Source organism: Mercenaria mercenaria, chromosome 18 (assembly GCF_021730395.1).
Source record: "Mercenaria mercenaria strain notata chromosome 18, MADL_Memer_1, whole genome shotgun sequence".
NCBI classification, from domain to species: Eukaryota; Metazoa; Mollusca; class Bivalvia; order Venerida; family Veneridae; genus Mercenaria; species Mercenaria mercenaria.
In genome coordinates this window covers 54,675,475-54,699,726 of record NC_069378.1, presented here as the reverse complement: position 1 = coordinate 54,699,726, position 24,252 = coordinate 54,675,475, and the positions used below count along the sequence as shown (strand labels likewise).

General features: G+C 35.2%; 1 protein-coding gene across 1 annotated transcript in view; it reads left to right on the top strand.

The window, feature by feature from the left end:
* The window catches only part of LOC123537762 (uncharacterized), a 66,929-nt gene extending 44,590 nt beyond the window's left edge, over positions 1-22,339 (top strand). Inside the window, exons 4-8 of the mRNA XM_053530105.1 lie at positions 1,735-1,828; positions 7,160-7,226; positions 8,770-8,836; positions 12,927-13,058; positions 13,753-22,339. Of these exons, the coding sequence (XP_053386080.1) occupies positions 1,735-1,828; positions 7,160-7,226; positions 8,770-8,836; positions 12,927-13,058; positions 13,753-14,771 (1,379 nt within the window). The 3' untranslated portion in view covers positions 14,772-22,339. The remainder of the gene's footprint in view (positions 1-1,734; positions 1,829-7,159; positions 7,227-8,769; positions 8,837-12,926; positions 13,059-13,752) is intronic.
* Positions 22,340-24,252: the final 1,913 nt, after the last annotated feature.

The following is a 24,252-nucleotide window of genomic DNA, read 5'->3' as shown; positions in this document are numbered from 1 at the left end:
TTCTCTACAGGTTAAAAACTACAATATTAACCCGTACAACCCTACCTGCCACGTGCGCATGTGTCATACCATCCCTGGACACGTGAAAAACGCATAAGACGAGCTTTAAAATACCTTAATGTTTACAATAATGCGACCTTCAGATCATTGCCCTTGCCAGTGGCGTAGGCGTTGAAAAAAGAAATGCGTGTCATGAATCATATAGTACGTTTACAGAGTTAACACGAAAGAAAACACTAATTGATGTTTATGGTCAGAAAACTGCTCTCCAAATTTGTGAAAAATTAACCGTGACTGCGACTTTCCAAATTTGAAATAATATTTCATAAAAATCGTTTCTAAATATATAATAGTGCCATTATCAAATATGGAGTAAGAAATATAGTCTCAAGTAGAACTGGTGACTTTAATAATCAAAAGGTAAATGAAAAATGATATTCCGCTTACACTATTTGAAGAAATACTGAAAAAATATCAAGAAGGATAATGTATTAGGAGCAACGATACATTGTCAGAAAAAGAATAGCATAAAAACAGTAATAAGCCAACATATTTTTTTCATATTCCAAGATACTTTTTTTTTTTTATGGAAAAAAACACCCTGCACAAAACGATTGAGCGACTTTTATGTAAGATAAATTTGAAAAGGCATAGTAAAATATATAAACTAAGATTGGCGACATATGGGCCCCCAAGATCATTTAAGGTTCATTGTTGATACAATGTGATTTTAATATAAACTCATTTCAATGACATAATAAAATATGATACAAATCATTCAAAATTAGAAACTGAATATGTCGCATGTACACCATTTGAAAATAATATCAATATTAACAAAATGTAATACAGGAACATCGAAATTGAAAAAGCAAATAACCATCGAATGTGAAACAGAAAAACAGCGACAAGGAACATATCCCTTATTTTCTCGATTAACTCCAACCCATCGAAGCATGATACAAATAATCAAAATTGCTATTAACAATAAAACGTGAGCAAGTGTGTCAGTGCATATGCCTAGCTACGCACTCTGGGGTCAGATTTCCAAACATAAGGTATTAAGTATGTAAAAGATATTCCCGATACAAGTATTTTTACATTATAAACAGGTTTCCGTAAATGACTCCAACTGACAAATTTTACAAATAAAAAGATAAGAAAAGAAAATTTTAGACGTTGGTAAGTCGGTTACTTACCTCTTAGATCGGCGTACATGAAAAGAAAATACCGCGTCGTGCTGTAAACACTGTAGCAGAGCGCGGGTATTCCATTTCCATGAACACCTCCTAAATCGGTTTAGTATCCTATAACGTATATACATGTACTAAGTTACAGTAAAATAGTTAAGGAGCACTTTCCATTTGTACTTACACTTACAAGAAAAACAATTACTCAGGCATGTCTAAAATATATATTTTGCAGGCATAAATTAGATAGGCTATATTAAGATGGGCTATTTAAAAAGAATAATCTGCACATGCGCACTTTACCACCATGCGGGGCCTGTTGTAGTTATCCCTCTCCCGTGTTAACTGTCCTTGAGGAGTTGTTCCTGCACCTCTGATGGGGTCTCATCTGGAAAGAGATGTGGAAACAACATCGAAAACCATCCATGACATGGATTCACCCTGTGACCTCTGGATAAGTGTTTTTGCTGTCAAGCACTGCACCATAGAGCCTCCTTGGCAGAGGGCATGATGTTAAGAAGGGACTAATATTTATGTTTTCAAGGGGACGAAATCCTGTCAGTGAACGGAGAGAAAGTTGTTGAGATAGCTCATCAACAATTGGTGAATAAAATCCGACAGGCTGGCGAAACATTGAGGTACATTATTTATTTTGATGGCCTATAGATGGATTTTACATAGATAAAATGTCTTTTTTAAGGACAGAAATTTGCCCCTAACCCCCTTGCTGACTTTGACTGCAGCTTACAAAATCCCATGGTATCTTTGGATTTTATTACAAATAAAAATTAAATTGAAAAAATAAAACATAAAGATAACTGTATTAAAAATTGATTATATGACTTTGACAAAAAATCAAAGAGTGATTTTTCGTCAACCTTCATGATATATTGTCCATATTCCGTCATGGTTACCAGATAAATATACTAAAAACAAGTTATCATAAAAACAGAAATGAGTTAAGACAAGTAAAAACCATGTTGGGGCAAGATATAATGGAGCTAGCTTGTGCATTTTATATATATTTGAATATATATATAGATAGAGAGAGTTTATATGAACAAATTGCCACCACAGTACATCAGAACCAATAATGGCAAATCACCTACATTACCGAAGAGAATGCATATTTCACAACAAAATCCACAAACACAAACACCCAATCCCAGCACCAATTTCAAAAAGGGACTGGACCCAACAATAAATACTGGTGCTCTTCATATTCAAAGAGTGTTCACCTGAATTTTAATTGGCAGAATAGAAAAAGTGCAGACCATTGGATCAGACAGTCGCTGAACTTGGACTGGCACTGGTCGCAAAGGCAAATCACTTGCTGCCAGCAGGCTACAATTTTATATACACAATCATACTGCACTGCACTTCAGAATTATAGTTCAGCATAGGCATATATACACAGTTCTTTGTTATCATCTCTCACAAATACATGTATATACATTTGGAACAAAATTAGAAAAGATACTATGGTTGACAAGACCAGCTATCTTTCATGTCATCAAAAATTGTCAATGTCAGATCAGTTTCTTTTGGAGGTTTATATTATTAACTCAATTTGCATGTATATCATAATTTGTCAACATATCTTACCATTAATGTAAGTTTTCATTCTTGAAATTTGTATTTGTAGAATTAGATTTTTTTTTCTCAAAACATTGCTGCAAAGTAAATATACCAATATTATAAATGCTTAAACTTGTCAGTATGTATGAGTAATAAAAATTCAATGTTAAGTTTGTTATTTTTCCACTTCAAAAAGTAACAGTTGCATTTGTTTTCTTTAAAAGGGAAAAATTCAGGTTTTATGGTAGTGTATAAATACTGGTATGAATTGTATAGTGCACTTCAAACTGTCTTTCATGACCATTATACAAATAATATGTACAAACTACAAATAAAAACCACACGGTTTCAATAACACTTGAGTCTGGTGCCTTATTGTCTATTCTACTTAACTTTTGCCCCTGTGTTACTGCAATATATCATAGTTACTCTCTGCAATGGCATATCTACAAGGAGACACAAGTGTATATCAAATTTCTTTCACAATAATAAAAAAATCATGAATTTATATTTTAAGTTTAACCATTACCCTGCTAAATTTCTATAATGAACTTGTCCATCTTTCAATTTGGACACTACCATTAACGGTTAAAAGAGGTTCTTACCAAGAAGATACTGACTGAATGGTGAACAGTGTATATACTATGATCAGACTGCAGGCTGATCTTGGTCTGCACTAGTCACAAAGGCAGATTCACTTGCCACCAGCAGGCTAAGGGTTAATAATGTTTAATAGTGAATTTTCATATTCTAAAAATTTAGAGTTTAAAGTGGAATTATATGCATTTTTCAAGTAAAAGTCAAGCTTAAATAGATCTGCATGTAAAAAGGATGGAGGAAATTATAGCTTTTAACCCAACATACCCAACTCTTCCTGTTACCAGTACAATATAATAAGTTTCCAAATATGACTTTTCTTATTTTGACTGGGCAGTCTTTTTAAAAAACGTCAAAATGCAAGCAGGAGTTGCTTCCCTTCTACTTCAGAAATTTCAATTTTCAGGTAAGGGAGATCGTTGCGCAGAAGATTGAAAAAGATATCTATTATTTTATCCGTCCGATTTCTTTATTTTTAAAGCATCAACTTCAAATACTAATGCGGCATTATCGTTAATTTAACACATCTAAATGCACAGCAACAGAAAATTGCTTTTATAGAACACTCACCCAAAACACACTATATGCAGTATTAGATACGCATAATGCCACTTAAAGAAATGAAAAAAGTGGTATTTTTCCCACCTTAGTGTGTTGAAACAAATTGAAGTGGCTGTACATGGTGTTTGTTTGTGTTAGAGTGTGTGTGTTGGGTGGGGGGAGAGATTACGTTGGACAGTGAAGGGACAGCCTGAGTGATGTCTTGAAACAAAATTATGAGGTTTTAAAAGGCCTTGTAAATTTGAAAAAAGAAATATCATTTCTTTACCCTTTATTAAATAACCAGTATCAGTTTCAAAGAAAAGTTATTTACTAAAGTGAATCATTCTGAAAAGAACTGTCTAGGATTTTTTATTCAGTTCCTTGCTTCAACACTGCTGACTTTTTCTTCTTGAGAACTGTTAACAATAAATATATGATTTATTTGCAATTTTGCTATTGTGACAAATAAATTTCAACATTAATATTTTGTATATCATTTTTTTTAATGTAATTTACCATGAAATTTCATACAGTTTCTTAAAATTGGTTTTGTGTGGTTTTTCCCCCTCATTCTAAGTATGATAATGAACGTGCAAAGTAAGGAAAGCATAAACAGCCAGTCTTATAATAATTGAGCCGCGCCATGAGAAAACCAACATAGTGGGTTTGCGACCAACATGGATCCAGACCAGCCTGCACATCCGCACATTCTGGTCAGGATCTATGCTGTTCGCTAACAGTTTCTCTAATTGCAATAGGCTTTTAAAGCGAACAATAGGATCCATGCTGGTTGCAAACCCACAATGTTGGTTTTCTCATGGCATGGCTCAGATCATTATAATACATCTGTGGTTATTTGATAGGAAAAAACTTATTTCTGTACTCCAATACCTGTTTAAGGAAATATCACATAATATGTTCTTTACATAATGATGTTCTACCATTTCATAAGGATTTTTATTGTTTTTTTACTACACTTATAAAGCATTTTAAGGTAGTTCTTCATGTTTGGATAAAAATGTATTCTATGGTGTACATAGAAAAGTCAGCCAATAAAAAAATAGGGTCATACCTTTGTTTTTTTAGCTCACCTCATAGTGAGCTATTGTGATCATGCTATGTCCGCCATGCATGCGTCCGTCCGTCTGTCGTCAGCAATTGTGTTTAAACAACATCTCCTGCTAAACCACTGAAACTTGGCATGGATATTCCTTCAAACGGTTCTGCTTAGTTGCACGTATGGGCCGCCATAGCTAAAAATAGAAAAATCTTCAAATGACATCTCCTCTTAAACCGATGGTCTGATTTTGAAATGATTTCACACAAATGGTTCTTATTCTACAAAGATTGTACAAATTATACCGATTCATCAAAAAACATTGCTGCCAGGGGGCATGGTCACTTTTCCCTATATGTATATTGTGGAAATTTAAAAAATCTTCTTGTGTGAAACTGCTGGCCTGATTTTGAAATAATTTGACACAAACAACTGAAAAAAAATCACTTCCTTTCTTGTCCCTAAGCATCCTCTCATCCACCCTTCCAACAAATATGAACATACAGAGAATATTTCTCTGGGGGAGACATTGTTTTTGCCTTGTCTGTCTGTTCATCCTTCCATCTGTCACATTTCATTTCCTTTCAGTAACTGGAAGACCATTTGACCTAGAACCTTCAAACTTCAGTGGGCAGTAGGGCTTGTGGAATAGACAACCCCTATTGTTTTTTGGGCCACTCCATCAAAGGTCAAGGTCACAGAGGTCTGAACATGGACAAAAAAATTCTGATCAATAACTTGAGAACCATTTGACCCTGAAGGTTAAAACTTCATAGGATGATTGGACATGCAGAGTAGATGGTCCCTATTGATTTTTATATCACTCTATTAAAGGTCAAGGTCACAGAGGCCAGAACATGGAAGACCATTTCCAATTAATAATTTGAGAACCACTTGACCTAGAATGTTGAAACTTTATAGGATGATTGGACTTGCAGATTACATGACCCCTATTGATATTAAAGGTCACAGGAACCACATGAAAATACATTTCTGATCAATAACTTGAGAACCATTTGACCAAGAACTTTCAAACTTAACAGGATCATAGGAGTTACAGAGTAGATGACCCCTATTGTTTTTGGGTCACTTCATCAAAGGTGAAGGTCACGGGGGCAATCTGCCTGTCACACTTCATTTTCAATCAATAACTTGAGACCCATTTGACCTAGAACCTTGAAACTCCATTAGGTTATAGGGCTTACGAAAACTGGATGACCCCTATTATTTTTGGTGTTTCGCGATCAAAGGTCAAGGTCACAGGGGCCTGAACATTGAATACTGTTTCTGATCAATAACTTGAGAACCACTTGACCCAGAATATTGAAACTTCATACTTTAGGATGATTGGAAATGTAGAGTAGATGGCCCCTACTGATTTTTGGGTCACTTGATCAAAGTTCAAGGTCACAGAGGCCAGAAATTGGAAAACTGTTTCTGATCAATAACTTGAGAACCATTTGACCCAGAACCTTCAGACTTCATTGGATGGTAGGACTTACAGAGTGGATGACCCTTATTGATTTTTGGCTCTTTCTAGCAAAGGTCAAGGTCGCAGGGGCCAGAACATGGAACACTCTTTCCGATCAATAACTTGAGAACCACTTGGCCTAGAATGTTGAAACTTCATAGGATGATTGGACATGCATAGTAGATGATTCCTATTGATTTTGGGGTAACTCAATCAAAGGTCAAGGTCACAGGGGCTAGAACATGGAAGACCATTTCTAATCCAATACTTGAGAACCATGAGGCCCAGAATGTTGAAACTTCTTTGAATGATTGGACATGCTGAGTAGATGATCCCTATTGCAGCCAACCATTGGTATCTCTTGGACTTTTGCCCTTGTCTCCTATGGACTTCTGTGCTATGGGGGAAACATGCGCTTTTCTACAGAAGCGTCTTCTAGTTTTTCAATTTTACTTCCTCCTCTGATCCAAAATTTTTAAGCGAATATTATTTCCCTGCTTTGCGGATCCTTTCTTTTCATTTTAAAGATACAATCTATACATCTAAAGATGCATCTATATCACACTTTTGTTAAGACAGTTTTTGATAGAAAATATTTGACAACTTTAAAACTAATTTGTGTAAACATCAGTATTTGAAAAAACATTTTATCCTTCTGTATCCTAAATGGTCTGGCATAATACAATACTGTGTTAATAGTGTTTTCCTTATTTGCATTTTCAGACTAGTGGTGCTCTTTGAAGATTGTTGTAGAAAGGTAGATCTTCATGAAAGGTTTCTCAAACTGAAGGTAATCTTGCTTTTTTAACCCTTACCCTGCTAAATTTCTATAATGAACTTGTCCATCTTTCAGTTTGGACAGTACCATTAACTGTTAAAAGGGGTGCAAATCAAAAAGATACTGACTGAATAGCGAACAGTGCAGATCATGATTAGACTGCATAGATGTGCAGGCTGATCATGATCTACACTGGTTGCAAAGGCAGGATCAGTCATGTCAAGCATGATAAGGTTTAATGAGTTCAGTTTTGTTATGATTTGTTTGTTTGTTTGTTTTGGGTTTTATGCCATTTTTCAACAGTATTTCAGTCACGTAACGGCGGGCAGTTAACCTAACCAGTGTTCCTGGATTCTGTACCTGTACAAACCTGTTCTCCCCAAGTAACTGCCAACCTCCCCACATGAATCAGAGGTGGAGGACTAATGATTTCAAACACAATAACATTAACCAAAAAGTCACGGAGAACATACACCTCGCCCGAGGATCGAACTCACGACCCCGCGATCAGACCAACGCTCTTACCTAGTGAGCTAAGCGGGCGGGCTGTCGTTATGATTTGTGTTTATCATATAATACAATGATAAAATTGATGTTCAAATTAAAACATGATTATCAAAGAGAGTTTACAGAGGTCACTAATTGGCACCTGTATCCCAGGATTTTGTAACAGTATGAATTTTTTCACTATAAGTAACTGGCAACTTACCCGCATGGGTCAGAGGTCGAGGATGAATTGCTTGAATTTTAGACTGCAGTTAATTGTCTTATCAGTCAAACAAGCAGAGAGAACTTGAGACTTCTAGGTTGGTAGTTATAAAACTCAGTTTGTAGGTCAGTCTTTAAATGCAGCCTTGTTATTGGTCAGTTTCAGGAATAAGCTTTGCCCTCTTAGCTCAGTAGTGAGAGTGCAAATCTATGGATTGTAGGATCTTGAATTGGATCTCTGGATGGGGTGTATGTTCTCCGTGACGATTTGATAAAAGACATAGTGTCTGAAATCATTCGTCCTCCACCTCTGATTCATGCGGGGAAGTTGGCAGTTACTCGCAGAGAACAGGTTTTTACTGGTATAGAATCCAGGAACACTGGTTAGATTAAATGCCCGCCATTACATAACTTAAATACTGTTGAAAAATAGCATTAAACCAAAAGCAAACAAAATCAATGAGAAACATATTCAGATGCTAAAAGTCTGAGACTGGTCTCTAAACTTAGTTTTATTACATCAGAACCTGGGTCCATGGTAATAAAACATATTTTGTAGACCAGTCTCTGAAAGCAGTCTTGCCATTGGCCAATTTCAGGAATAAACTAGGAATCAACCAATCAGATACCAATTTTTAGAGAATGGTCTCCAAATTCTGTTTTATGACCCATGGCACTGTATTATGCTGAACTGAGGTTACTAAGTGAGCTATATGGCTATTTCATTTTGTGTTAGTGTTAGAAACTCTCAGATCTTACTATTTTAGTCGTTGAACATTAAAAAATAGAAAATTGGTAAAACATCTCTTAAATTGCATATACATGTTGTTGTATTGATTAACAACAGGCTGTGTTAAAGTCAAAGTACCAGGAGCTGAAGGAGATAGAACAGAAAGAGATGCAGATATTGGAAAGTAAGTTTAAGTTTTTGTCAATCAATTTCACTTAACAGTCTCCCAGTTGTACAGTGATGTATTGTTAATTACTTTGTTTACTATGAAGAAGCACAAAAAACTGTAAATTTGCCAGTCTGGTTGGTATGCTGCTGTTCTGGACCAAGTATAATCTTTTTCAAAACAGTTTGCCTGGTTTGCATTAAATTATAATTATTTTACCACTTTATTGACATGTTCAAAATCTTTTGTCATAAATACCGAAAATAAATTAATACAGTTGAAACACTATATTTAGAATTAGCTAATCTCAAAATTCTGCCAATCACTAAGATTTTTTGTGCCCCCACCGTTCAGTGGAAAGGCATATAGGTTTGGTATTGTCTGTGCATCTGTCAGTACGTGTGTCCCTCTGTCCAAAAAAAAAGATTGTGATACACTTAGCTCAAAAAGTATTCTATAAAAATTGATGAAAGCTTGCATGAGTCTTTATCATGATATGAACTTGCACACCTCTTACTTTTCCATCTGGCTCGGCCCCTTACTTCCAGAGTTATGGCCCCTGAAATAGTCAAAAATGCACATTTTCACCTTGTGACGCGCCTACCTCAGAAAGTATTTCATAGAACTTGATGAAACCTTGCATGAGTCTTTCATGATATGAACTTCTGCACCTTCTATTTTCCGTTTGGCTCTGCCCCCTATTTCCAGAGTCATGACCCCTGAAATAGTCAGATATTCACATTTTTGCCTAATGATGTGCTTAGCTCAAATAGTGTTTGGTGTAAATTCATGAAACCTTGCATGAGTCTTTATCATAATGTAACCTTGCACTCTTGTTGAAATTTTAGAGCTAATTATAGAGTTATGGCTAGCCTAAATAGTGGATTTTTTGTTTTGTTTGTGATGCTCATAGCTCCAAAAGTATATGGCCCAGAATAATAAGTCCTTTATATAGAATGTTTGTTGAGGCTATACCCACTTAAGACTGCAAACATCTGAACTATTGCCCCTTATTTGTGACAAATGTACCAGTGGGGGCACACCCTATGTCCTACTGACACATTCTAGTTGAAGTCCCATCAAAACATCATTGTTAGTTGAAATTTGGTTATTATTTTTATCTTAAAACAATGTACCCATTCATTTATTCTCAATACAGTTGATTTTATTGGATGGCACACATGCTGTGTCCAATTATATCTTCTTCTGTTATAAAATTACCCTTACAGAAGCAAGCCTCTGTGGCGTACATGCTGCGTATTTGCTGTGTATATGCCGCGAACACAGTAGTACGCCAGAGGAGTACATTTTACATACACCGCATGCCGCGTACATGCCGCGTACTATTTCCACGAGTACACAGCATGTACGCAGGAGGTCACTAGTACACTTCAAGTACGCAGCACAGACTCTGAAAATTTAAGGAGTACACTGCATGTACGCAGGAGGGACTTGTACAAGAAAATAGTACACTGCATGTACACCGCAGATACTTTGAAATTTGTGCAATACACTTCATATACGCAGGAAAGACTTGTACAATTTCTTTTGGCATTTATACTTAGTTTTTTTTTTATAAGTTAAAGTCTGAGGTAAACTTCATATACGCGGGAGGGACTTGTTCATTTTCTTTTGGTGTTTATACTTTGAATTTTTTTAAGTAAAAGTCTGAAGTACACTTCATGCAGGAAGGATTTGTACATTTTTTTTTTTTTGTAAGCAAGAACTTGATTTCCGAGTAACTTTTATCTTAATAGCATAGAATAGTTCAGATTACCGGTATTCTGAACAATGAAAGTTGCCAAACTATTTGCAATGTTCATTTGTGAAGCTTACATCTTAGTGATTTCTGAGCTGCACCTTGCATGCAGTGTAAAAATATATTCTTTTTCATTTTGAATTAATCCTGGAGCTTTCTAACTTGGATAATTGAAAAGCCTTATTTGAACTTCGTTGCATTACATTTTGTAATACATGAAATAATTACCAAGATAATGCCTCAACAGCGCCCGAATGAGAAGAATTAATAGCTCTCACTGTTATTTGAATACTCTTAAGCAAAACACCATTCTATCATGTTTTATAAAGGCTCATTATGTTAACTCATTAAGGCCTCACCAAATTAAAAAGTTGTTCATCGGATTTGCCGCTCGTATATTTTCAGAACATTTTTGGCTAATTGCGCTCGCCCCATTGGAAAAAATCAACCCAAAATTTTTTGGTGCGCTACTTTTTACGGATGTAAAAGTGTATAAATGCTTATACAATTCCAGTCCTAGATTGTTCTCAGATGGATTTTAATCAAAATAAATACATTGTCATACTACGCACACATCGTCTATAATAAATCATAACACTTCACTTATATTTAGTTGCATTTACGCCATTTTCTTCAAATGTTTACCAAATTACATGCTACAAAAATTGATTATTTCATTGAAAAGTGGATGAAGAAAAGCATACTAATTTATTTGATAACATCAATCTACATAATTTTGGTAAGGGTAAATACTTATTGATGCATGTCACTTATCTTTTTTCTGTTTTTTTTTCTGTCCAAATGATCAGCATTTGCATACGAAAGTTGGTGGGGTAAGGAATTTACATTATCACAGCAGTTTCGCCACAAGAGTACACAGCATGTATGCAGCAGGAGTACACAGCATGTACGCCGCAGGACTCTGGCCAGGAGTACACAACATGTACGCCGCAGGAGTACACAGTATGTACGCTGCGGGGGTAGTACACCGCAGGCTCATTTGCATGTGAAAAGTGTATGTGCCGCGTACATGCTGCGTACTATTTCCCACATACTAAATTCCTCCAGCGTACATCCTGTGTACTATGTAGTCCACAGCATGTACGCAGCAAGTAGTACGCGGCAGAGCTCATTTGCATGTCAAAAGTGTATGTGCGGTGTATATCCTGCGTACTATTTAAAGCTCTTGATTTCAGTACACATCATGTACGCATCACATACGCTGTATGTACACAGCAAGAGTACGCAGCAGGCCTTTTTCTTCTGTAAGGGTACTCACTGGTCACTTTATTTACGGACATGGCTGAATACTTGTTTTATTCAGTTGCTAAGTGATACAACCAATTATTTAACATTTATGCTTCTTCCATGATATTTAAGTGGGAGATGTGCTTACATATACTCGATTTCATGTGTCTTGGGGAGGACCTTGGGCGCTGCATTAGGGGCGTTTTGCCCAATTTGTGTCATTGTGCATTTTTTTTAGAAATATAGATTAAAACAATGATTTAGGGCTTGTGGTTGTAAATACTTGGACTTAGTAATGCACATAAAATAATGTTGTGAATTGTAAGTTTAGTTTTTTTCTCACTGGTTATTCACACTCGTAGTTAATTCTAGGGAGGTCTGGCACTAGGGGTAATTCGAATGAACATTTGTCGGCCCATTACAGTTTTACACCATATTTTGTAACCAGATGGCTGTAATATAATTGTGAAATTTGTATTTTTGTCACAGGATTATTGCCAGTCTAAATGACTGAACATGTTTGAGGTGACTGTACTAAAGATAATACATGTGTATAGTGTTTTATTACCAGATTATTGCCAGTCTAAATGACTGAACATGTTTGAAGTGACACAACTAAAGATAAGACATGTGTATAGTGTTTTATTACCAGATTATTGTCAGTCAAAAGAGCTTAACAGATTCAAGCAGATTCCACTCAAGATAATGAATGTATACAATATTTTGTTTCCAGATTACAGTCATTGTATAAAACTAGGTATGAATATCTCATTTTATCATCAGATTATTGTCAGTCAAAAAGAACTGAACAGATTCAAGCAGATTCAATGCAATATAATGAATGTACAGTCAAACCTGTGTTAAGCAGCTAGCCGGAGGAGTTAACAATCCTGCTACTTAAGCGAAGTGGCTACTTAAAACAAGTTAAAATTAGAATTCAAATTCAGTTTGGGAAATTAGCTAACTGGCTGTTTAAGGCAAGTGGCAGTTAAATGCATGTGACTATTAAGACAGATTTGACTGTATGCAATACTTTGTTACCAGATTATTAACAGCCAGTGTATTATGAAGCTAGTTATCAGTATTGTATCTTATCACCAGATTATTGCCAGTCGAAAGGGCTGAACAGGTTCGAGCAGATCCGACACAGCATTATGAGTAATGGGTCGTCAAACAGTGACAGCTGGGACGCATATAGTGTGATTTCTTCTCCTAACGGAATGTTGTCCACAGGTGCGTCTATATCTTGCAAATACTGTTTATTATAAACAGTTTTCCCCAAAATAATGAAGGCTTACTGTAAAAGCACATATTTTCGCTGGGTCAAAATTTCGTGAATTTGAAATTTTGAGTATGTTCGCGAGGTTTAATATTCACGAAATTGTAAAAATGATACCGTACTTGAATTTTAATTGTACTAATGGTGAATATTTATGCGAGGATTAATTTTCGCGAGATGTAGGGCCTCGCGAATATAGCGAAAATAAACCCTTGCGAAAATTTCTGCTTTTACAGTACTTCACGGCCAACTGGTTAAGGTAATTGAGTATGTCTCATCTACACCTGGACAAAACCAGATTTCATAAATCTGTAAATGAGGAAGTCACCATAAGGCTTGCAGAAGGTTAGTACAAAAAGTAGTTCTACCCAGGCAACCTCACCAGTTTGGACATTTAGGACATCTACAAGATTGAGGAAAGCTCGATGTCCACTTTCAGTGCATCTTTTGGTGCTGGCTGTAATTTACCAAACAAATTAAAGAGCCATAAAAAAAAATGTGCTAGACCTTGCTTGAGAATTCAAGTTTTCTTCAGTTAGCAGAACAATAAATGAAACAAATATAAAATTGTTACGAAATGATAAGTTATAAGTGCATTCCTTCTTTGTGATTTTAAATGTCTGAAAAATTCACTGCTGCTGTTTTCAGGTAATTATACACACAGTCAGTGGTCCTCTGTGACATCATTGAAGAGTTACTCTATCGGAGACACATCCAGCATATACGAGGATGACTGTAGCTATATTGACTCGGAGTCAGACAGTGACGGCATCACCTTCGGGAACCCAGTCAGCAAAACTAATTCCGATTCTGATCTTGTGATGAAATCCGGCACTGCAGACGAGAGAAGGGTCAAGGACATTGCTAAATTTAGAACAAGGTCATCTGACAGCAGACTGTACAGAAAATCACCAAATCTGTTAATGCGTGGTCCGAACTTGGTAAAAGAAACATTTAAAGCGGAATCGTTGGATAGCATTGTTGATGAGGTTTTTATAAAAGAAGACGACAGTGAATCCGCAAAGAATGCTACAATCTTACCTAAACATAAAATGTTTTATAAAGGCGAGAATGGAACAATGATTGTTCCAAAAATTTGTATCGACGGGGAAGAAATGTATACTACTTTTGATGAGATAGACTCGAGAGACAGTGAAAATGTGCAAAGTAATATCCCTGAAATACACCAAGATAAAATTGTTGCCATAGAAATTGCGAAAGAAATGGCTAGATTAGATAAACTAGAAGCCGAAAGACAAAAAAGTATATCACAACAGCGAAATGAAACTGGCAGTCCACATGAAACTGATACATGTGCTAGTTTTATATTGTCGGAACAGTCAAATAATGAAAATATTAAACGTGACAAGAACTCACCAGATTTAAGCCGTAAACTTACAAAAACAAGTACTGGTGCTGTACAGGAATTGAAAGACATTCAGTCAAATGGTGCTAAGTTAAAATATTCGACTAGTCTTAAACAAAAGGGAACCACTTCACCAAGGACAGGCTCACCGAAAAGTGAGCGAAGTATAATTCCAGGTATAGGTGGCAGCATGTCTTACGAACAGTTAAAATCAAGCGTGCCAGATATACGTGTATCTTTCCATACAGACGAGTGTGAAGTGATCTACATCAATGAAAAAGATGAGGTCACCAAGTTATGATACTTAACAAAACTATGTGTTAACATTATCTGTACAGCCAAATAGATAAAACAGAAAATAATGTGATATTGCTCATCTATTATATAGCATATTTAAGATGAAATTCACATTGTTAGTAGATTTGGTAATGTGTAAGATCGAAATAGCCACAAGTGAGAATTTTATCTTACATGTAAAACAAACATTTTCTTTTCTACAGTATTTTATTTCATGTGTTTTAAATGGTTTTAACCAAATTTTACCACTACATATTCAATTTTTTATAACTGAAAAACGTATGAAAATAGTTAAAAAGATGTATGTTTGAAAAACTTTTATGGAATCTTCAAAGATTTATTTTATTAGACCAAAAGAAAGAACAATGCAGTTTAGACCTTTTTTATTCAGGCACAGCAGTTTGTTTTTGTTCTGGCTGACCAAAAGCTCCTTTTGCACACAAGAAAACAAGACAAAAAACATGAATTTTAACAAGACTTTTGACATCAGAATTATTACGTCATAGCATCAAACAGCATAGTAGCATGCTGGAAAAGAAACAAACAGAAAACAGGCAAATATTTGGTGAATGTTGTTAAGGATGTACACAATAATCCTTGGTAACATATTAGAATTGAAAAAATATATCTCAAACAGTGGTTTGCTATTGAATAAAATCGTAGTTTCTCATTTAATTCATAAATTCTATGAAAATAAAATGTTCCACATTAATGATTTGACAGTAAATTTTGTATTACCTGTATGTAAATATCAGTTATGCGTCAGTACAGTTTTCTGTTGGCATATATTATGTAAGAATTAGTTTTGTAATTTTGTGATTAACTCCTTTAAAAGGTACGAGAAAATGTAAAGACTTTGCCATAAAATACGTGCCATTAGAATTCATAGAATCAGAGAAACAGTATTAAGTAATTTTAAGGTGACAATAAAAATTATTGTCTTTGTAATTGAGGTGGACCGTGGAGAGATTTGTCTTTTACAGTAAATGTACAGTTTGTTTTCCATGGTACAATATTTAATGTACACTACAGTATCCTCTAGTTCTCATTGAAACCTCTGTTTAAGACCATATATGATCGGGGACCAACTGACTCTAAAGAACGTTAATTTCATTTCAGATTTATACATGAATGTAGTGATATCCTGTTGGTTAATTTTTTTTAACTATTTGTTAATGTTTTTTACAAGAAAAATCTTGAAACGGAGGGCTCATATTATTCTGCAACTTAAGACTAAATAATTGTAAATATTTCATTTGCCATAATTTTGTTTATTAGGCAAAATTAATAATTGAGCCGTGCCATGAGAAAACCAACATAGTGGGTATGCGACCAGCATGGATCCAGATCAGCCTGCGCATCTGCGCAGTCTGGTCAGGATCCATGCTGTTCGCTAACAGTTTCTCCAATTCCAATAGGCTTTAAAAGCGAACAGCATGGAGCCTGACCAGACTGCGCGGATGCGCAGGCTGGTCTGGATCCATGCTGGTCGCAAACCCACTATGTTGGTTGTTTCATGGCACGGCTCATATAAACTGAATCAGATGAACTTTCTGTTTTAAAAAGGTGTACAATCATAGCTTCAGTCTCAACACTCTGGCAGACTAAACACTACATTAAACACACATGCAGACCGTACACTCATGCAGACTAAACACAAGTTTGTGCACATTAAAACACTTGCAATTTAAACACTTGTGCACATAAAACACTCATGCAGACTAAACACTTGTGCACATTAAACACTCGCAAATCTAAACACTTGTGCACATTAAACACTCATGCAGACTTAATACTTGTGCACATTAAACACTCATGCAGACTAAACACTTGTGCACTTTAAACACTCATGCAGACTTAATACTTGTGCACATTAAACAGTTGTGCAGATTAAACACTTATGCACATTAAACACTCATGAAGACCAAACACTCATGCATACTAAAGACTTGTTCACATTAAACACTTGTAGACTAAGCACTCATACAGTGTAAACACTCATGAAAAATTATCACTTGTAGAGAATAAACACACATGCAAAATAAACACTAAACACTAGTGCAGATTTAACAGTCATGTAGACTTAACACTAAAATGCAAAGTTTTATCATAATCTATACTACACAGGTACTTTAAGATTGGCGTAGCTTAAAGAAATTTTAACCATTCTGAAGGCTAAAGTCCAAATATCAGAATTCATGTGTTGATGAATATGAGCCCATTTTGTCAGTTACACAACGAATCTTTTTAGTACTTTCAAGGAAAAAGGTTTTAAAAAAAAAGATTTGTTTGGCTCTATTTTTTTCATAAAAATCCTCTTGTCATAACACAGTAAAACCAAGTTGCTAAAATGTCATGGGGATAAGCAAAATTCCTGAGTTGTCAGGAGTTCCTAACAGAGAAAATAGTGGAAAAAAACGGCAAGGGACCACACAATTTGCTCAAAGCAGCTCGGATACTGGGGTCATTGATGCTCAAGTGAACAATGTTTCATTGAACGTAGGAATGTTTTTCTGTGTTAATCACACAGTAAAGAAATAGGATTTTAGCTGCTGTTTACATTATAATCAGTATCAGTTTAAAATGTTAAAAGCATTTGCCCTATTGTTTTGTATTGAAAATTATGACATTTATATTGTATGAACAAATAGGAAAGGGGCCAATTTTAGTTATGACTAAGCTGCTTATTGATAAGGGACCGCTGTTTTGATGATGTCTGCATATAGTCAGGGAGAACGTTCTTTAGATGATGTTGCAGTTGTTCTGTCTGGTGAACAGAATGGCTGGGAAGCTGATTTTAATGTTAAATGCAACAAAATGTGTGCAACATATACTAATATAACCTTTTTAGCTCACCTGAGCAAAAAGTGCTCACGGTGAGCTTTTGTGATTACCCTGTGTTTGTCGTCTGTCGGTGGCGGTGGCAACAATTTGACTATTAACACTCTAGAGGTCACAATTTTGGCCCAATCTTAATGAAACTTAGTCAGAAAGGTACCGTCAATAAAGTCTTGTTTTTACGAGTTTGATATTGGGTCAAATTTGAATCTTGGTTAGGTGGGGTCAAAAACTAGGTCACCAGGTCAAATCAGATAAAAAGCTTGTACCGGTAAGCAATCTAGAGGCCACATTTATGACCATATCTTAATAAAACTCAGTCTGAATGTTAATCTTGATGATCTTTAGGTCAATAGGTCAGGTGAGCGATAAAGAGCCTTCATGGCCCTCTTGTTTATAAAGGAAAGGAAAAATAACCTTAATATAAAAATTAATTAATAGTTTTGGAGTTCATGCAAAATAAAGAACATAATAAGATCAGCAAAAGAAACATGAATTGCTAGCGTGATTCATGGATTTCCAGTTCCTATTCTATTGTTCATTTCACATGAACTCCGGAGAAAAAAGATTTCATTTCTTAATTATATTGATTAACCATGTTTTATCAAATTTACTGTCCTTTTTTATCGTCATAGGTTTTGATGAGCATTTTGAATAATGCCTGTTTATAGGCTAAATTGTATTTGTAGTAATCGATAATGTAATTATTATTGAAAATGCTGGCCATTTTCAGTGAAAATAATGGTTCACAAGTTGTTGAAAGAATTATTCCAGATTCTAGTTATATATGTGATTTTTGTAAATATATGATTGTACTAGTTTGTTACCATTCCAAGGCATGTTTAAATGACTTGATTTTTTACATCATATATTTCACACTCAATGCTCTATCAACCATCCATGTAGTTTTAAAAGTTTATCTAATTTCATTTTATAAAGTATATCACTTGTTAGTATACTATTTTAGTATATCTATCAAATAAGTTTTTAAAGAAAAATGTGTATATTGTTGTTTTTTTTTACTGTAATTAAGACTGCTTCAGAAAATTATTGTGTGGGCACTTCTTTAGACTTTTTTTTTGTTATTTAAACAAACTTTGATATCTGAAATGAAATTTGTCAAGATGTTCCTTAAAACAGGTTTCTTGACAATTTATTGTTTTCCGTTACTTGTTGCCGTTTTATTAAATTTTGTTAAAGCCTGTGATAAAATCACTTAAAATACTCATTTCTCATATTTCATAGCAAGGACTGATTTTTCTTATGAAAAATTTTCTGATTACAAGAAAGATTTATTGTACCTTAATTCTGTTTTTCACTTGCAAAAAAAAAAATGGATAAATTGTGCATGGAATATTTTATGTTTTAGTTTTATGTCTTCCCTTACAGAAGAAAAAGGCCTGCTGTGTACTCTTGCTGTGTACATACAGCATATATGATGCGTACATGATGTGTACTGAAATCAAGGGCTTTAAACAGTACGCAGGATATACACCGCACATACACCGATAGTACGTTTGTAGTACACTTTTGACATGCAAATGAGCTCTGCCGCGTACTACTTGCTGCGTACATGCTGTGGACTACATAGTACACAGGATGTACGCTGGAGGAATTTAGTATGCGGGAAATAGTACGCAGCATGTACGCGGCACATACACTTTTCACATGCAAATGAGCCTGCGGTGTACTACCCCTGCGGTGTACATGCTGTGTACTCCCGGCCCGAGTCCTGCAGCATACATGCTGTGTACTCCTGCTGCATACATGCTGTGTACTCTTGTGGCGAAACTGCTGTGATAATCATAATGTAAATTCCTTACCCCACCAACTTTCGTATGCAAATGCTGATCATTTAGACAGAAAAAAACAGAAAAAAGATAAGTGACATGCATCAATAAATATTTACCCTTACCAAAATAATGTAGATTGATGTTATCAAATAAATTAGTATGCTTTTCTTCATCCACTTTTCAATGAAATAAATCATTTTTAGCTCATCTGATTTTTTGAAAAAAAATGATGAGTTATTGTCATCACTTGAGCGGTTGTCGGCGTCGGCGTCTGCGTCGGCGTTGCCTGGTTAAGTTTTATGTTTAGGTCAGCTTTTCTCCTAAACTATCAAAGCTATTGCTTTGAAACTTGGAATACTTGTTCACCATCATAAGCTGACCCTGTACAGCAAGAAACATAACTCCATCTTGCTTTTTGCAAGATTTATTGCCCCTTTTGGACTTAGAAAATCAGTTTTCTTGGTTAAGTTTTATGTTTAGGTCAGCTTTTATCCTAAACTATCAAAGCTATTGCTTTAAAACTTGCAGCACTTGTTCACCATCATAAGTTGACCCTGTACAGCAAGAAACATAACTCCATCCTGCTTTTTGCAAGATTTATGGCCCCTTTTGGACTTAGAAAATATCAGATTTCTTGGTTAAGTTTTATGTTTAGGTCAACTTTTTCTCTTAAACTATCAAAGCTATTGCTTTGAAACTTGCAACACTTGTTCACCATCATAAGCTGACCCTGTACAGCAAGCAGCGTAACTCCATCCTGATTTTTGCAATAATTATTGCCCCTTTTGGACTTAGAAAATCATTTTCTTGGTTGAGTATTATGTTTAAGTCAACTTTTCTCATAAACTATCAAAGCTATTGCTTTAAAACTTTCAACAGTTTTTCACCATCATAAGTGGACACTGTACATCAAAAAACATACTCTATCCTGCTTTTTGCAAGAATGATGGCCCTTTTTAGACTTAGAAAATCACGGGTAGGACAATATTTCTATCACACAAAAAAAATCAGATGAGCGTCAGCACCCGCAAGGCGGTGCTCTTGTTTGTAGCATGTAATTTGGTAAACATTTGAAGAAAATGGCGTAACTGCATCAAGGGGAAACAACTTTAATGCAACTAAATATAAGTGTTATGATTTATTATAGACGATGTGTGCGTAGTATGTATTTATTTTGATTAAAATCCATCTGAGAACAATCTAGGACTGGAATTGTATAAGCATTTATACGCTTTTACGTCTGTAAAAAGTAGCGCACCAAAAAATGTTGCACTGATTTTTTCCAATGGGGCGAGCGCAATTAGCCAAAAATGTTCTGAAAATATACGAGTGGCAAATCCGATGAACAACTTTTTAATTTGGTGAGGCCTTAATGAGTTAACATAATGAACATTAAAGCCTTTATAAAACATGATAGAATGGTGTTTTGCTTAAGAGTATTCAAATAACAGTGAGAGCTATTTTAAAATTCGGGCGCTGTTGAGGCATTATCTTGGATATTATTTCATGTATTACAAAATGTAATGCAATGAAGTTCAAATAAGGCTTTTCAATTATCCAGGTTAGAAAGCTCTGGGATCAATTCAAAATGAAAAAGAATATATTTTTACACTGCATGCAAGGTGCAGCTCAGAAATCACTAAGATGTAAGCTTCACAAATGAACATTGCAAATAGTTTGGCAAATTTTCATTGTTCAGAATACCGGTAATCTGAACTATTCTATGCTATTAAGATAAAAGTTACTCGAAATCAAGTTCTTGCTTCCAAAAAAAAAAAAAAAAAATGTACAAATCCTTCCTGCATGAAGTGTACTTCAGACTTTTACCTAAAAAAATTCAAAGTATAAACACCAAAAGAAAATGAACAAGTCCCTCCCGCATATATGAAGTTTACTTCAGACTTTAACTTATACAAAAAAAAATAAGTATAAATGCCAAAAGAAATTGTACAAGTCTTTCCCGCGTATATGAAGTGTACTGCACAAATTTCAAAGTATCTGCGGTGTACATGCAGTGTACTATTTTCTTGTACAAGTCCCTCCTGCGTACATGCAGTGTACTCCTTAAATTTTCAGAGTCTGTGCTGCGTACTTGAAGTGTACTAGTGACCTCCTGCGTACATGCTGTGTACTCGTCGAAATAGTACGCGGCATGTACGCGGCATGCGGTGTATGTAAAATGTACTCCTCTGGCGTACTACTGTGTTCGCGGCATATACACAGCAAATACACAGCATGTACGCCACAGAGGCTTGCTTCTGTAAGGGTTTAGTTTCAATACTGGTACATCTGGTATAAAATTTTCAAATGAGCCGCACCATGAGAAAACCAACAGTGTGTTTGCGACCAGCATGGATCCAGACCAGCCTGCTCATCTGCAGTCTGGTCAGGATCCATGCTGTTTGCTTTTAAAGCCAATTGCAATTAGAGAAACCGTTAATGAACAGCATGAATCCTGACCAGACTGCGCAGATGTGAAGGCTGGTCTGGATCCATGCTGGTCACAAATGCACTATGTGTGTTTTCTCATGGTGTGGCTCAAATGTTTTTCCCTTCATCATAATAAAGTTGAAACGCGATATCTCGAACTCACTTACCTCTAAATTCAGGATATCTCTAAGATAGACTGGCTCCCAGACTATGATATATCTTTTTACATTTTTACGACTGAATGTAGTGAACTGAGCCAGTCTATATCCTATGTCCAGTATCATAATCTTAACATTGTTACTCTGTAACTGTATTTTAAGTTTGAAGATTTTCCCTGACTAATATTCAGAGTGAAAGAAGAATGGTTTTTGCAAGGACCATATTTATTTGATAATGAAGGTGATACTTTTCCCATTGAAATGGAAGTTCAAGCTATATAATTATATGTGGTTATGAAATTATGAAGATTCTCCCCAACTGAATTTACTTGGTAATAAAGTTCGACACTTTTTCTTGACCGTATTTATTTTGTAATGGAAATGTGAAGATTTTCCCTATAACTGAATTTACTTGGTAAAAAAGTTTGATGCTTTTCTTGGGAATGAATTTACTTGATTACAAAACATTTTCTCTATGTTATTAAACTTCAGCCTGCTTTTGCCTTAATTTGCAACCAGCGCAGAAGTCTGTGCAGGCTGATCATGGTCTGCGCTGTTCGCTATTCAGTCAGTAAATATTCAGTGAACATTCCTTCGAATAATAAATGGTATTGCCTAAACTGAATGATGGACTAGTATATTGTAGAAATTTAGCAGGCTAAAGTTTAGGTAGCAAGTTTGAGGACTACTCCTACCCACTCCTCCGACAGTATTTACTCGAAAATGGAAATGTAAAGCTTTCCCTAGAACATATTTACATATATTAAAATTTTAGTATGAAACTTTTCTCTTTACTATATTATAGTTTCCATTGACCATATTTGTAAGTTTGATACTTTTATTTACATAGTTGTGAAAGTTCAAATATTTTTCTTCTTCATATTTACACGGTTATGCAAGTCCAGTATTTTCCCTCAACAGTATTTTAATGGTTGTGAAAGCCTGAAGATTTCAGTTGATGGTATTAACATGGTTATGAAAGTTCAAAGAGCCCTTTGAGGTTTGTTTCTTTTAGTTTAAACAACATTTTCAACAGTATTTCAGTCATGTAACAACGGGCAGTTTACCTAAGCAGTGTTCCTGGACTCTGTACTGGTACAAACCTGTTCTTTGCAAGTAAATGCCAACTTCCCCACATAAATCTGAGGTGGAGGACGAATGCTTTCAGCCACAATGACTTTTATCAAATTTTATATCATAGAAAACATACACCACAGGATCGGACTGACTGTATATGAGAAAACTGTCCAGCTCTGTCCTTGAGCCCGTTTGTCTCTGTGCAGAATTTAATAACCGGACCTGAGGGAGGCATCTTCAGTCTCCCTTAAATAATCAAGCAAATCATATTGTGAAACATGGAAAAAAAATGTTAAAAGCTCTATCAGAATGAAACTGGCTTTTGATGCTTATGCTTGTATTAAAGCTTGAGCTATCACTATAGGTGGTTAACAACCCAAAACGCCACTTTGGTTCAGAGAAAGCAAAATGTTTTCATCACAATTTAATCCTTCAGGTGTGACCTTGACCTTGGATATAGTGATCTGGATTATACATTTGGCAAGTCTTTTTGATGAGGTTAACAACTGATGCTATTTTTATAGGTCCTAGTAGTAAGAAGAAAATGAGTGCATATAAATTTAAGCAATTTGATCTTTGACCTCAAGGTCCAACCTTAAATTTAGTGACCCAGATCATATGCTCTGCACATCTTGTTGATGACATAAACAATTGATGCTAGTTTTATGAAAATCTGTCAAGCGGTTTAGGCCATACAATGCTGACACAATGTTAAGTTTGGATCTAGTGATCTGGTTTGTGTTCAGATAATTGCTTCTAGTTTTATAAATAGTTTTATAACAAGAGAGGTCACAGGAGACAACATGCTCAATTATTTTGGTGCTGGATAGTGAAACTTGGCCCATCTGAGTAAGCTGTAGCTGTCACTGTTGTGTTTAATGACTCCAATGGTGGATAAAGATATTGCACAATAGCTGGAGACTGTGTCAAAAATATAAAGTAATATAAATAAAATAAAGATAAAGTGTATCAAAACACTAAATAAGTATATTTCTTATCAAAAAGGGGGCATAATTCATAAAATATTGATGCAAGAGTTATGCACCTTGTGTCATATAATGTGGGTGATGATGTGGAACAACTACTTCAAGTTTGAATCAAATCCATTTACATGTAATAATAATGGAGATACAGTGAAAATACACCAAAATTAACCTTAAATTCTAAGAAAAAGGGGGCATATTTCAGA